The sequence below is a fragment of the Syzygium oleosum genome, unplaced genomic scaffold, assembly GCF_021117445.2.
Source record: "Syzygium oleosum isolate NSW1041296 unplaced genomic scaffold, Sole_v2.1 Sole_v2.03, whole genome shotgun sequence".
NCBI lineage: Eukaryota > Viridiplantae > Streptophyta > Magnoliopsida > Myrtales > Myrtaceae > Syzygium > Syzygium oleosum.
In genome coordinates this window covers 5367158-5381915 of record NW_026607487.1, presented here as the reverse complement: position 1 = coordinate 5381915, position 14758 = coordinate 5367158, and the positions used below count along the sequence as shown (strand labels likewise).

General features: G+C 43.5%; 1 protein-coding gene across 1 annotated transcript; it reads right to left on the bottom strand.

Moving 5' to 3' along the window:
• Positions 1 to 9131: 9131 nt before the first annotated feature.
• On the bottom strand, positions 9132 to 12586 carry LOC115681048 (eukaryotic translation initiation factor 3 subunit F). The gene is made up of 6 exons (XM_030604909.2): positions 12272 to 12586; positions 11354 to 11433; positions 10505 to 10734; positions 10027 to 10148; positions 9827 to 9940; positions 9132 to 9508 (listed from the first exon to the last, which is right to left on the bottom strand). Exons 1-6 carry the CDS (start codon positions 12491 to 12493, stop codon positions 9419 to 9421), a joined length of 858 nt encoding a protein of 285 aa, XP_030460769.1. The 5' UTR covers positions 12494 to 12586; the 3' UTR covers positions 9132 to 9418.
• Between the last annotated feature and the right edge of the window lie 2172 nt (positions 12587 to 14758).

Below are 14758 nucleotides of genomic sequence, written 5' to 3'. Positions count from 1 at the left end.
AAATACCGTGTTAATGAACGGCTCTTTGAGGGACAGGAATTGAGAACGATACAACATTACCCTTCGTGATTCCCTTCATTTGAAATTAAATTGACAACTCCTTGAGTTTTATCGGATGTTGATAATTCCCTTCTGACACAAGCAGGAGTTTATGTTAGAAATGAGAGGATTGAGGGTAAACTGAGAACGATACAAATTACCCTTCTTCCATTTTGCCTTCAAAGCTAGCAGAGTCTTTTCTCCTCTTTACTTTGTTCAGCCTTCTTTGTCTCAGCCTGCTCCTCCATACTCTTGGTCACGAAGCTCGAATGAAATCCTCTATAGTTAGAGGTGCTCCCGAATAGAGGGTTCTATTGTCAGCGCATGCTGTGTCAATGCGGTTCCAGCATGTTGAGGAGTTTCTTGTGGATGCTCTGATTCTAGACTGCAAGGCATGTGCAATTGCTTGCATGGAGAACTTCGCAGCAAAGCTAATCTCTGCTTTAAAGGTCTTTGACGAACATGGGCATGACTACCATCGATACTTCTGTGGTTGTCAGGATCTGCCTTGACGCCACTTTGTCATATGCGAAATCCTTTCCAGCTGCTTGTACCATGAGTGTTCTTTACTCAATTTTGTCCTATGTAAAAGGAAGAAATATGTCATTTCTATGCTAAAGTAGATGAACTTTAGGAACGAAATACACCCTTTTTGATGGACTGGGAGATCGCATGCCCCCTAGTCTACTCTTCCAATTAAGCACTTCTTCGTCATGTTTCATTCGAGAGGTCCCGGCATTGGTGCTCTATCCGGCTCGCTAGCACGTCAGAGTCTAGCATGTTCCCCAGTTCATTATCTGCAAAAGAAAAGGGATGGAATGTCATTTCCAAAATTTGTTAAGGAATAAGACATACCTTTTTCTTTCAAAAAGGGTAATCTTTTCTTGATCTGCCCCCGACTTTTGTACAAAATGATGTTCCGCTCATCATGGAGTCAAGGAATGCTTAGCATTCTCTTTGACTTTCTGGGGCTGATATCACCCACCGGTAGTAGTGAGATTTGCCCCATGTTTCATTTGAAGATTGGATGATCTTCGCTCGGACTGCCCCTATCAGATGAGTTGGTCCGCGATCATTACCAGGGGCTGAGGTGCTCTTCAGCTTGTGTCATTTTCAAATGTCCCCTTCGTAATAACAAATCAAAAAGGAGTATGCTCTGAGACACGAAGTGAGCGCGTTAGAAAAACAAACAGGGCTATGAGCACGCATGCTTTTCCACTATTCTTTTTTGTCCTTTTGAAAAATGATAAAACATTTGTTTTATTTTCAAAAGCTTAGAAACAAGGAAGCATGAGGAAGCCCGGGCCTCAGAACACTTTCCTTTACATTGCTGGATATCATCAACGGGCCGGTTTGGAGTACTTCCTCAGGCCCTCAAAACAAAACATTTGTAATTCTTTTGAATAATTCAGGCGAATTACATTTGTTGGAATGGAAATTGTAATACTAAAATTCCAAGCATAATTACAAATTCAGAAAACTGGGAATTCTAGAAAACAGCTGAGACTTTAGAAAGCAAGAAAAGCTCCCAAGTATGGGAGGATTCAAACTATTAAATATGCCTCTATTCTAAAGGAGGAAAATTGAGTCTTCAGTTTACTCAATGATGACATCCGTGCCTCCTGCTTGATTAGGTGGTGCGTTGCGGAATGAAAACATCTTTGCATCCAGCAATTTCTGGACCTTATTTTTCAAGACAGCACAGTCATTGACGGAATGTCCCGTTTCACCCAAATGATAGTCACATGTCTCGGAGGATCGTAGTTGGGGAAACGCTCGGGATTTTCACGCTTTGGCTCTTTAGCAAGCAACCTCTTTTCCGGGAGAATAGGCGGGATCGAGACATAGGCAAAGGGAGTGGCGTGAAGCTGCTTTTGTTATTTCGCCTTTGGGGCGGTTTGCGGCTGAGGCCGGTTCTTTGTTCACTTGCTCATCCGAATCATTGGGGAAGGACGAACGGTTTGGGTGTATGCAACATCCGCATCCGTCGGGGGTTCTTTCTCCTTCTTCATGCCGAGTTTCTTGCTTGTGGAAGTGGGGTCTGTAAACCACCCCTCCACGCAATCCCATTTCGATTCGTTCACCCACGGGAACAAGACGATTAAGGGATTCGGCGGTGGCACCTACCGGGCGGTGTACGTATTCATATGGAAGAGACTTTATGAACAACTTCACTTGTTCATGATCAGTGAGTTGTGGGGTAACCTGGGCGGCCAAGTTTCTCCATCTGGTGGCATACTCTTTGAAGGACTCACTCTTCTTCTTCTCAGCGCGTTCCAAATCGTCACGAGTAAAGGTGACGTCCAGGTTGAATTGATAATGCTTGAGGAATGCATCAGCGGCATCATCCCAAGACTTAAAAGTATCCACATCTTTCGACATATACCATGTCAGGGCTGGCCCCGTCAAACTCGCTTGGAAGGTCTGAATCATGAGGGGTTCATTATCAACGTACTGAGTCATCCGCACATGGTACATGTGCGAGATGATGTCGCGGGCATGAGGTGCCATCATATTTCTCGAATTCCGGCATCTTGAACTTTTCCGGTACTTTGACCCGTTTGTATATAGACAAGGTCAAGTGGGACAGATTCTCGCGGGCCTTGTAGTGCTTTTCAACATCTCCTCGACTTTTGCAAGGCGTTTGTCCTGTTCTGTCATTGGTACATTTTCAAGTTCAGGCTTCCTGACAGCAAGGGGAAGCGGATCGTCCTCCAGCAGAGGCATTTTACTGTCACTGGCGGAGGCTTCGTCTTTTCTAGTAGACGGTGGTGGTAACACCACTTCAACTGCTGCAGGCGTAGGTGTGAGCTTGCCATGAATGGATTCCACCTGCTTTGTGAGATTTTGGATCGCATTGATGACCATTTTCATCTCATCTTCCATGTTATTGAGACGGACGTTTTCTTCGGCCATTTTTAGTAGCTACCTGCGAAAACGCGTATATGAATGAGTATAATGCCCAATAAAGAATCATTCTATGACTTATTCATATTATTATTGCATATTTTCTTTATTTGCAAAGAAAAAATAAGCAAAAAAGGTTTTTATTAATATTAACATTACAAACGGCGTCCCCGGGGTTCGAACCCCGGTCGCCTCGGACCGCTTCGCTACATCCCCGGATACCACTGGGCCGAAGGCCGCGATGGTGTCATTAAGGGGCAAAAAATTTTATTTAAAGCATAAAAGATGGCCCGAGTTATATTAACATTAGTACAACCCAAAAACATTTTCACAGGAGATAACCAAAACCCCTGAACATAATTACTAGGAAATATAAAAGACAGAGGCTTTTAGCAAAAGGGTGTCTTTCCCGGATACTCATTTTATAAACGATGGGGAAATCACGGTCTCTCGGAGGCGCTTATTTTTACGGACAAGCTCCGCAATAAGCGTATCCCTGGTATATAGACTGCAATCAACGGGTGGCCTAACGGTAACAAATCAATTGAATAAGTAGGCCGTATATATATAAAAAAATGAGAAGGGATAGAATATATACCTTTCCTTGAATCATGGCAATCACAACGACATACACATGAGGAGTGAGGTTCGATTTCTATCTAGACTGGCTTAGCAACATGAAGTTAAAAGAGTGCCTGACCGTCGCAGTCTCGCGTTGGTGTCAAGTCCTTTTAATCTCGGCCAAATCGAAAGGAATATCTTATAGTCACGCGAATAGCGGCTAAAGATACTTCTTTACGATTTTTAGAAATAAATTTCGGGGAAAAGAAAGGCAACCTCTACATCGCGGGCTCGCGTTCGAGGTCGTATCTTTCTTAACACCATCCTAACATGCCCTATCGCGGCCCAGGTCCGGCAGCGTGGTTGTGTGTGCAACGGTGTAGTGCTAAATCATTAAAGCATACACAACAAATTATAAACAATCAATTCGAACCTGCAAGACAAATAACACCTTAATGTCAGGATCATACCTGGAGTCCTTGCTGCCAAACAAAAATCATTTTGAACAAGATAAAAAATTTTGGCCTAAGTCCACTTTAAAAAACGGAAGTCCCCAGCGGAGTCGCCAGTCTGTCGCGACCGAACTCCCGAGCCTCTTTTTTTTTTTTTTTTAAAACAACAACATGCAAAAAAAGAAGGGGGGCTCGCCTGGTACGTGCTAAGTCTAGTTTCGGGACTTAACTCGGGCTCTCCCAAGCCCATACCATATCGCGACTTAGGGTTTAAGTGTTTAACATGCAAGTGGTTTATATCAAGGAGTCGCCACTAATCGATTTGGGGTGGGTCGATTAGAAACCCAAATAGGGTGATGGGAGAATCACCCTATTCCTACGAACCAGAGATTAAATGAGTTCGGGGACTTGGTTACACTAGTTGGATAACTAATGCCCTTTCGGTACCATTTTACCCTGTTCATTTCTGAAAACATTTGTCAGGCAATTTGGATTGATTTTAGGACATTTCTCCTAACATGTGAGGTGATCAAGCGAGTGCATAATCAGAAACGATTAGCAGTCAGGAACACAACAATTCATGCAGCCTAAGGTTCTAACCTTAACTAAGTTAGATGACATTCAAAAACACAACAGCTCATGCAATTGTATTAAAACATGCATAACAATACAACGGTAATAAAAACTAACATGCAAAATATTACCGCGCAATCCTAGGCTTATCTAATTTAAACATGGTAAATTATGCATAATAATGCTACAATAAATTAAACACTTAGATAAAAAAAAAAAAAAAAATTTAATTAAAAAAATTTTTTCGAAAAAAAATAATAATAATAATAATACAGAAGAAGAAAAAAAAAATTTTAATAATTTTTTTTTTTTTTTTAAAAATTTTTTTAATTTTTTTTTAAATTTTTAATTTTTTAAATAAAATAAAATAAAAATAAAAAAAATATAATATTAACCGGGTCGGATCCGACCCGGGTCAACGGATCCGACCCGGGCGTTGACTCGGGTCGGATCTGCTGATCCGGGTCGGTTGGAACCGACCCGAGTCAACGGATCCGACCCGGGCGTTGACTCGGGTCGGATCTGCTGATCCGGGTCGGTTGGAACCGACCCGAGTCAACGGATCCGACCCGGGCGTTGACCCGGGTCGAATCTGCTGATCCGGGTCGGTCGGAACCGACCCGAGTCAACGGATCCGACCCGGTCGTTGACCCGGGTCGGATCTACTGATTCGGGTCGAATCCGACCCGGATTCACAGACCCGCGGGGAGAGAAACGCCGGCGGAGCCAAAATTGGCCGTCCGCCGGCCGACCCAGACCAAATCCGCCGCAGTTTTCACCTCCTGGAACACCCACTAAGCTCCTTCGGTCCACCCAACTCGCCGTCCGGCCACGCACTCGCGGCCGCGACCAAAATCAAACACGTTTCACCGGGCGTTTCGTCGAACACCTGGCGTGCGCGAAAACAACGAAGGATTTCGACCTCTCCCGGCGACTCGGTCGGCTCCGACGGCCTTGGTTCGCCTCCAACGGTGAGCAGGGACCGGGACCGACGTCGGTATGGGCCGGGATTCGCACGAAACGGCCGGCGCGAGTCCCGGCCCAACCACGCCGGAAAACAGGGGAAAACAGAGGCGGTTCTCGGCCGGGAGAGACTCACCGGTCGACGGCGCGTCAGGGCGGCTTTCCGGTTGCTCCGTGGGCGACGGTGACACTGCTGGTTCTCCTTCTTGCTCTGGCGAGCTCTCGGTTCTCTCTCTCTCCCTGTTTTCTCTCGGTGCTCTTTTTCTCTCTCTCTGTTTTTCTCTCAAAAACCGCCCCTGGCTCGGCCGCCGGAGGTTACGCGCAACGGCGAGGCTGACTGAGGCTCCCTGTTCACTCTGTCTTCTCTCGAATTCGCTCAATTTCTCTGGGTCTCTCTCACGGCTTCTCTGTTCTCTCTCTGCTCAAATCGACCGAGAAAAAACCGCCCCTCTCTCTCCTCTCTCTGGTCTGTATATTCGACGACGACGACGCCATTCTCTGCTCCATTCAATGCTCTGCACCGGCCTCTGCTCCTACCAAGACTTTCGCGGCCATTAGGCCGGTGCAGAGGGGGGGCCGATTCTGTGAGGACGCAGAGAGAGAAGGAGAGAGAGAGAGGGAGCTCCAGAGATAGGGAAGACGGGACTGGCCTTAATGGCCAGTCCCTGTGGCGTGTTCCCCCGGCCTCCTCTGACCGGATGACGACGATGAGGAGCGGCGCCGCCGTGCGTCACGCTTCGGTCGCGCACAGGGGAGAACAGGGGAGGAGAGAGCGACCGGCGAGGAGAAGGAAGAGAGGAAGGGGTTGGGCCGGGCCAGGCCCAGTCCGCGCGGAGAAAAAAAAGGAAACGGGCTGGGCCCGCGCAGAAGGAAAGAGAAAAAAGAAAAAAGAAAAAGGAAGAAAAAGGGCCGGGTCGGCCCAGCCCCGACCCGGCCCGAATCGATTTCGAAATTTTTTTTTTTTTTTTTTTTTAAAATTTTAAGAAAATATGCTCTAATAGGCCTTATTAATGCACATATGCCTAATGTCTATATGCAATGCATTTAAATAGAAATATTTTTTTGTTTTAGGAATTAAAGAAAATTAATTCCTAAATTTTGTGTAATTAATTTTGGGCAAATTAAAAATAGGTGTCAACAGGATGACGTATTTAAATTTTGATCAAAAAGCATTAAAAAAAAGTACATTTTATTTTTATCTGAACGTAAACAAAATAGAGCCCGTTTAAAATTAGAAATTTGGATTTAATGAAATTAAAAAAATTACATTTATATCCCATAATACTTACCTGCAAACAGAACTTTTCTTTCCTCGAGCAAGTATATCTTTAATTTAGCTCTGACACGGGCATGTAGGTTCACTTAAGGCAATCAATTTAACAAAAATCTTGTATCTTTGTATTAAGGACAGGCATCGACAAGGTCTTTCGAAAGCAATACTTGATCTCGCTCACTACGCCTATTGAGCCAGTTTATGAGGTGCCAGAAAAAAACTGAATAAATACATCTAGGATAGACCTGATCAATGGGCTGGCCGCCAAAAGGGAAACTAAACAAACCTAGACAAGCAATTAAATTATGGGCTTCCCAATAACAAGCATCTGGCTAGAAACTGCATACCTTTCGACATGTTTGAACGTCGTCAGATCCTGAGCCGTGCATGCTGCAGCGAATTTCCTATTTGAATATTGTAAAGTTAATTAAATGGTTGGAACAAGAAATCACCATGATAGTCACACTAGTTGATGCTAAGATTTGATTTCATTACTTATTCATTAGCACATGTTACATGGACTTGAAGAGCCTCAAAGGAAATTGCTAGGATCGCACATACAAATCCTAAATAGTCTACTAGAAAACCATCCTGTAAATGGTACAAAAACTCATGGTTTAATGCAAGCTTTCCGTCAATAACAAGATCAAGATAACTCCTTATCTCTCGAAGACGCGCATCCAACCCCTTCAATGCAGTAAGTTTTCTGGTAACCTTGAAAAGAAAAGTATTAAGTTTCAGTGCTATCGCGGTCTCAAAAGATTTTAGCATTGAAGATGAAAACTAACTAGATACTAAACAGCTCAGCATAATCAAGAGATGACACCTCTGTGGCAAGTGTGCTGAAGGTTGTATCCTTCACATCTTTTAGCAAGTGCTCAACACATGAGAAAGAGTGGTGGTCAGTAAGGTGAGTTAAGCAGTACATAGATGTTCAAGGGATACTACCAATATCAGATGAACAACAGAAAAGAATGCCTTCCCAATGCCATACCTATCTTTGAATGAAAAGCGAGAGGGAGTGGGACCCAGACGACGCGTAGCGCCACGTGTCGTCTGTTGAATGGCCGGCAGAGGGACCGTTCTCAAGCAATATTTTCGGGAAAATTACCAAAAAAGTCCTCAACCTTTTGCAGTTGTGCCAATTCAGTCCTAAACCTTTTTTTTGGCCAATTCAGTCCTAAACCTTTTGCAAACCAGCCAATTTAGTCCTTTTGGCCGGCCGGCGCTGACGTGGCCGCCGGCCGGCGTCCATGTGGCAATATTTTAATAACTTTTTTATTATTTTTGATTTTTTTTTCCTTTTCCTTCTCCCCCTGGCCTGTCCGGCCAGGGGGACGCTCGCCGGCGAGGGCCCAACTCCGGCGAGGCGAGCTGGGCCCTCGCCCTACCATGGCGAGCTCCGCCTCGCCAGATCTGGGCGAGGGCGGAGCTCGCCCAGCCATGGCGAGCTCCGCCTCGCCGGAGCTGGGCGAGCTCGCCATGGCTAGGCGAGCTCCGCCCTCGCTCAGATCTGGCTAGGCGAGCTCTGCCCTCGCCGGAGCTGGGCCCTCGCCGGCGAGCCTCCCCCCTGGTCGGATAGGCCAGGGGGGAGAAGGAAAAGGAAAAAAAAAATTCGAAAATAAAAAAAATATATTAAAATATTACCACATGGACGCCGGCCGGCGCCACGTCAGCCGGCCGGCGGCCACATCAGCGCCGGCCGGCCAGAAAGACTGAATTGGCTTGTTTGCAAAAGGTTTAGGACTGAATTGGCACAACTGCAAAAGGTTGAGGACTTTTTTGATAATTTTCCCCAATATTTTCTCACGTCTTAATCGCATCCGTTTTCGCTGAGCGAAAAGACCCAACAAGGCGATCCGATTCGAATTCCAAATCCACTTTCTGTTCCCGCCTTCTTTACTGCTTCTCCCGAGTGAATCAGAAAAACAGAACTGAAACAAGCAGAAGCTCCCGCGGATTGCTTGCTTCGTCTTCGAGCTTTTTGTTTGCTCGCTTCTTCGACCACTGATGGGTGGAACTCAATCGGGCCACAAACATGGGTCAGCCCAGATTTTGCGGCCCGACAACGTCAGAGAAGGGCAGAAGTTGGTAGCTATCGAATCGCAAAAACTAACCTCGATTCGCACCATGGGACTATTTTGTATGTTCTACGGAATTCGTCGCGACGTTGATGACTAGTTCGTCACCTCAATAGCTTATCTTATTATGATGATCAATCTTTGGTGCCATTTGATTAGATCTCCCATCGCCCTGATAATCATATAAAAGCACTGGAATGGCATGCACTTCAAGCGCATTAACTCTTGAAATTCTGACCCAGAAAATCAATATGATGTTCGATTAATCAAGCCAGCCAGAAGTTGGGAAAAGAATTTAAATTCATAGTAATTCCTCAAAGTTGCATATTTCATGGATAGGAGGAAATTTCAATACTCTAAAATTTATCAGATGCTTGACTTGATTCCCACCGCAGGAAAAAACTGAAAGTCTCTCTCTATGAAATACTTGAAAAAAGACTTACAATCACTTCCAAAAACAATTTCAGCAACCTAACGATGGTCACCTTACACCGACAAAACACGACTAGGGCAGATGAATTTCAATTCAGCTGCTTTAATTCCGGCACAAGAGTGGGTCCAAAAATGGTTTACAGGATCTGCGCCGCCGTGTTCAATTTTTCTGCTAAGCTGAGCTGTGTCCTCGTGATGCTCGAGAGGTAAAGCAATAGCAACTGGTCCTGGTAACATAATACGCAAACAAATGCATCGAGTCAGCTGAAGAGTGAAACCTATTGATCACAACCGCACCTAGCAAGACTGTTTTAACTGATCTGAGCAAAATAGACCAAATTGAAGGACCCGACATGGAAATTGAGAGCAGCTTTTGGTCATGACTGTAGCAAGAACGTTCAGCGCTAATAAAGTATACAAAATGAAGCAAAACAAAGCTAGTCCAAGCATTAACTGGCGATAGACGAGAAATCCTGGGAACAAGCCAAGCATTTCCTATTTTTTTCACAGATAAGTTGGTTTTGCCTGAATCTTGAACAGATTACCTGTATACTGTCGTTCACGAGCTTATCAAAGGCCAGCGGTGACATTTTCGGAATAGATGCTACTGAATCTGCTATAAATCTTCCGACACTGTTATCAGCAGGGGTGTGGCCTTCCTGGAAACAGCGAAGCAAAACAATTAACAGACTTGGACCAAGAGCAAGAAATGGAGACATGCTAAAGCCAGCTGTCACTTTCTCACCACAACATTGTCGACATATTTATAGACATCATCAATTAAAGCTAGCAGGCGTTCCATTGAGGCTTCCATTCCCTCCAAATCGCTTGGGATTTTATCAACTGATTGTTTCTTCAAGATATCAACTGACAGGACAAATTTGCTATGAGAAACCCAGCTAAATAATACAAAAATACCAGGAAAAGATAAATAATTAAACACATCCACATCAATCTAACCATCAGGACAACTAGTTAGACATCATCAAATCTAAAGTTGATTCTGTTTTACAGAATTGATCTATGATCCAGAGCCACACCTTCTGCCTATCTCTCCCTAAGACATTTATCAGAAACCACACCAAACATTTGATTAATATTAAAAACCCATAAAAATTAGGTCTAATAGGGAACACCCACAGGCACTGCATCATTATAGCTGAGCATTAGTTGAATAATTACATTGTATCCAAAGATGGAACACGATTTCTACAAGTACTTACATCCAACTCTCTCTGCTTCCACCATGCGCAGATCCAAAGAAATCTCTTGAAACTGGGCAGCAAGCTGTCGGTCCCCAAGAGACAAATTAGTAGAAACATAAGCTTTGATTGAAGCCTGGCCATTGCTAAATCCCGTATCGACGGTCAAGTGGACAGGGTTAGAAACTTCTCTGGAATAAAACTCATGGATCAATGCACTGCCACCAGTGACACCCTCGCCAGTTGAATACCTGCACATGCAACCAAAGTTCCAAAATAAAGCACATTCAAAAGCTCAAAGCGCCCTGTTAAAGAGGAGATGGGTTGTGAAAAAATATTACCAAAGGCAAGACCATTGAATTATTCATCATGACTAAGGTCTTGAAAGGAAAAAACAGTAGGGAAAATAAAGAAGAAGGAAAAAACCTAAAAGACTCGGAATCTGAATAAGTACAAGAAATCAACCATCCACATAGTTTAAGTAATTGCTTCGAAAATCAGATGGCCAAGCAAATTCATGCCGTCCCAACTCCAAACTAGAAAAGCAGCATTCTAGTCTCAGCCATATCCACCTAACAAATCTAGAATACTCATCCATTGCTTCCAAAGGCAACCTTAAGTAGACAAAGAGGTGATCAGGCACAGCAGCTTCAGGCAGGTTTGCACAACACAATGCATACACGAGAGAGGATGTGCAGTGCTAGTAGAGACGAGACTTCCACTAAAATAGTACTACTTATTTCACTGTCGGAAATATGATGGTTTAATATAACTGAATTAAAGACTCTAAATTGTCGCAAGCATCAGCACCAAACAAATCCAAGCAAAACTCAAATTCAGAAACAAAAACAACATATTGAAGAGAATTACCATCCAACAATGACTTCTTTCGGATTCACCTTTTGGTGAGATATCAGCATGTTATGATGATAATCAATATCCAGCGCAACCTGCAATCAACGCATATCTTAATAATCAGCTTCGGTGGGAACAGCAGTATCCATGATTCCTATGAATGGACAAACAATCCAGCTGATACAGATTCATAGAATTTTAAGACCATGATGGTAACAAATTCATAGACGACGCATGAAACTTGCGAACCAGTGATTTTTTAGTATACCGGGAGAATAAGAGGCAAATTAGGTTGGAGAATCACCAGCCTATCGCTACAATCAACATTTGAACAAACCATGTCCAGAACCCAATTGCTGAATCATGGTCTCATCTCTCTCGCACGCTCGCGCTAAAAGACATATCGGGTCGAGTAGTTCACAATGCGGCTAATAGGTCTACAGGCCTAGAACAATTAATTCAACTAAGGAAAAAAAAAAAAACAGCAGTAGAGCCCCGGCCGCTACGTTTTTTTTTTCAGTGGAACTGAGAATACAAATAGTTACGACTGACTCTGGAGCTCAACCTATTCAAGAAAAATATCCTCGCAAGAAACGTGAGAAAGGGCAACAATTCTCAACCCACTCCAATCAGTCAAGAGACACGTAATCACCAAAAGGAACGAAACAAAGGAACCAACTTTGACGCTCAATTCAAGCCCGTCTTGTATAGAACAATCACCACACAACCCAGAACGACGCAACCACGCCACTAGCACTAGCTGGATTTCTCGCCATATTCGCTTATTCTGGTTTCAACTCGAGCTAACATTCTACGGCGGCGAAACGTTATGAACAACCGCGCTCGCGAGCACGACGGAACGACGAGATACGAGCTGAGAAAGAAACAAAAAGGCGAACTTTTTTGGGGGCGGAGCAGGGAGAGGACTCGGACCTGGCCGGAGAACTCGTTGTGGGGGACGGCGTAGGAGTTGCGGATGTCGACGGTGCCGTCGGGCAAGACGGAGCCGAGGAGGGTGCCGATGACCCGGACGGCCTGGTCCGGCCGCCGGACGTAGCAATCGCAGATGTTGAAGATCACCAGCGGGTGGACCCTCGCGGACAGGCTCGTCGAAGGGGACGAGAAGTGCAGCGCCGTGGTCTCGCTCGCCGCCATCGCCGCGAATCTTCCTCCCCTCCTCCGATCTGGTTGCAGCTGATAGAGAGAGAAAGAGGGAGAGAGAATGGGAAGAGAATGCGTTCGTTAGGGTTTCTTCTCCGTCCCGGGAGCGACGGAGCAGAAGAGAGCGGAAGAGAGGGTTTTGATTGGGCTTTCTTTCGGTCCACCTGTCTGGAAGGCAAAGCCCATATCTCTATTTCATGGGCCGAAGCCCAAAGCGTAATCTGGGCCCAGATTGCATATGGGATTCTCCTCGATTTTTTGGGAAAAAGCCACCAAGAATCCTAAAGTCTATCCCACCACGACACATTTATCTTAAATTTTTTTTTTCTGTAAGATAAAAAAACCCCAAACTTGTACTCGTATAATACATTTACCCTCCACTAAAGTTCTGTTAATGAGAAACCATTAAAAATCCGCCTATATAGATGCTAGAAAGCAATTGGTTTGATATGGCGCCCGTGTGACTCAAGTGAATTAAAAAAGACGTTTTAGCTGAAAAATTATCTAACGGAACTTTGGCAGAAGGTAGATATGTCACATAAGTACAAGTTTTAGGGTTTTTTATACCAGAAGAAAAAGTTTCGGATAAATGTGTCACAGCGGGCATAGTTTGAATTTCTTGATGTCACAAAAGAAAGTTCAGGATAAATGAGTTATAGTAGACATGGCTTTATCATGGAAATTTATCGTGCCTCTTATCTTATTTCAAGCGTAAGAAAAGGTTATCATCCATTCTTTTAAATCAAGAGCCATGATTACCTTCATACGCACGAAATTAAATGAGCTCTGATTCGACCAAACAAAAAACATGAGTTCTAATTGTTTACGGAAGCAGAATCGTAGTAGATCTTAGTGTGATTCACCGAATAGAATTAGGAAACAGCTCTTATTGATACAAAATCTCTAAAGCATCACGCTCGCAACTTATTCCCACTTCACCTTACTAAACATATTTCATTGAAATTGCGAAATTCGCTTTGGTAAAGATTAAGTGATCGAAGATGGAGTTCAAGTTCATATTGTACAATCCTTCGATAGGCAAAAGAAGGGTTATTTGCGTGCCGAAAAGAGCAAGAACCCCGCGTAAATCTCGCGGTGGGATCCTGAGTCTCTCTAGCTACATCAAGATGAAGAATCTTAGCCCTCAACAGCTAGAGGAGAGAATAGCAACACTTAAGTACTCCAGGGACTACTCTTTTCTATTTCACAAAGATGGCGATGGTCGGGCTTCGTCAAACGGTCCGGTTTCTCTAAAGAAATTCATCGGTCACGCGGAAGAAAGAAAGAATGCGACGAGAGCTTAGGATTGCGAAGGTCCTTCAGCGTAGGCTAGCAGAGGCAAAGAAAGTTCTTTCTTCATGGAAAGGATATAGAATGTGATGTTGCTTTTGAAAATTATTTATAGATTTACAATTTTAAAGTTTAAGCCACATAATCATCGTCAGTTACTAATCGATGTAGTTCTTTAATAAATTCTATTGAAATTATATATGGATTTTTCCGGACTCTCTCTTCTCTCTGCCTCGCATATATGTATTATAAACACTAGAATTTTGCACGTAAAAATACGTGCAAAATTACGGGTATTTGCAACCTAGGTGTTGAAGGGTCTAATTTAAAATTGATTACATTTATTGCAAATTTTTCCGTAAATTGTACTATACGGGTCAAAAATGTATTATGATAAAAGAGAATGAAGAAAAAGTGATGATATCAGCATCAAGCATGCGCATATGTGATTTTCCTCTTCTTAAAACTTTTTAATCCCATGGTATGTTTATGTCTACACAAATACTTTATATTATAAATAGGAAGTGAGGAATATTTTAGGACAAGAAAAGGAAAGTTGGGCTTCTCTTCATGCGATTGAATAGACAAATGCGTGTTCTCATGGTCCATCAAAATTAGGGTTTTGAAGGAACTCTATAGGTGTGATCTAATTTATGCTCTTTATTTGTATTTCTACCACAAATTTCTTGAGTAGATGTTTCGTGATTCGTAAAAATGGCATTTTTAGGTACGATTGAATTTTTTTTTCTCGTCGCGGCGTGATAAATTAAGGGTCAAATTTGGAGGAGAGGGGATGCAATCGAAGCTATGACATCTTGGCATAATAAGAAGCATTACAGAAATTTTGTTCATTGGATAAAAAGATAACCGGATATACCATCAACATCAAACTAACAAGCAATATCTGTTTAAGGGTAATTATTAGTTGTAATATCTAATTTACAGATCATACAAACTTGATGAACCAAA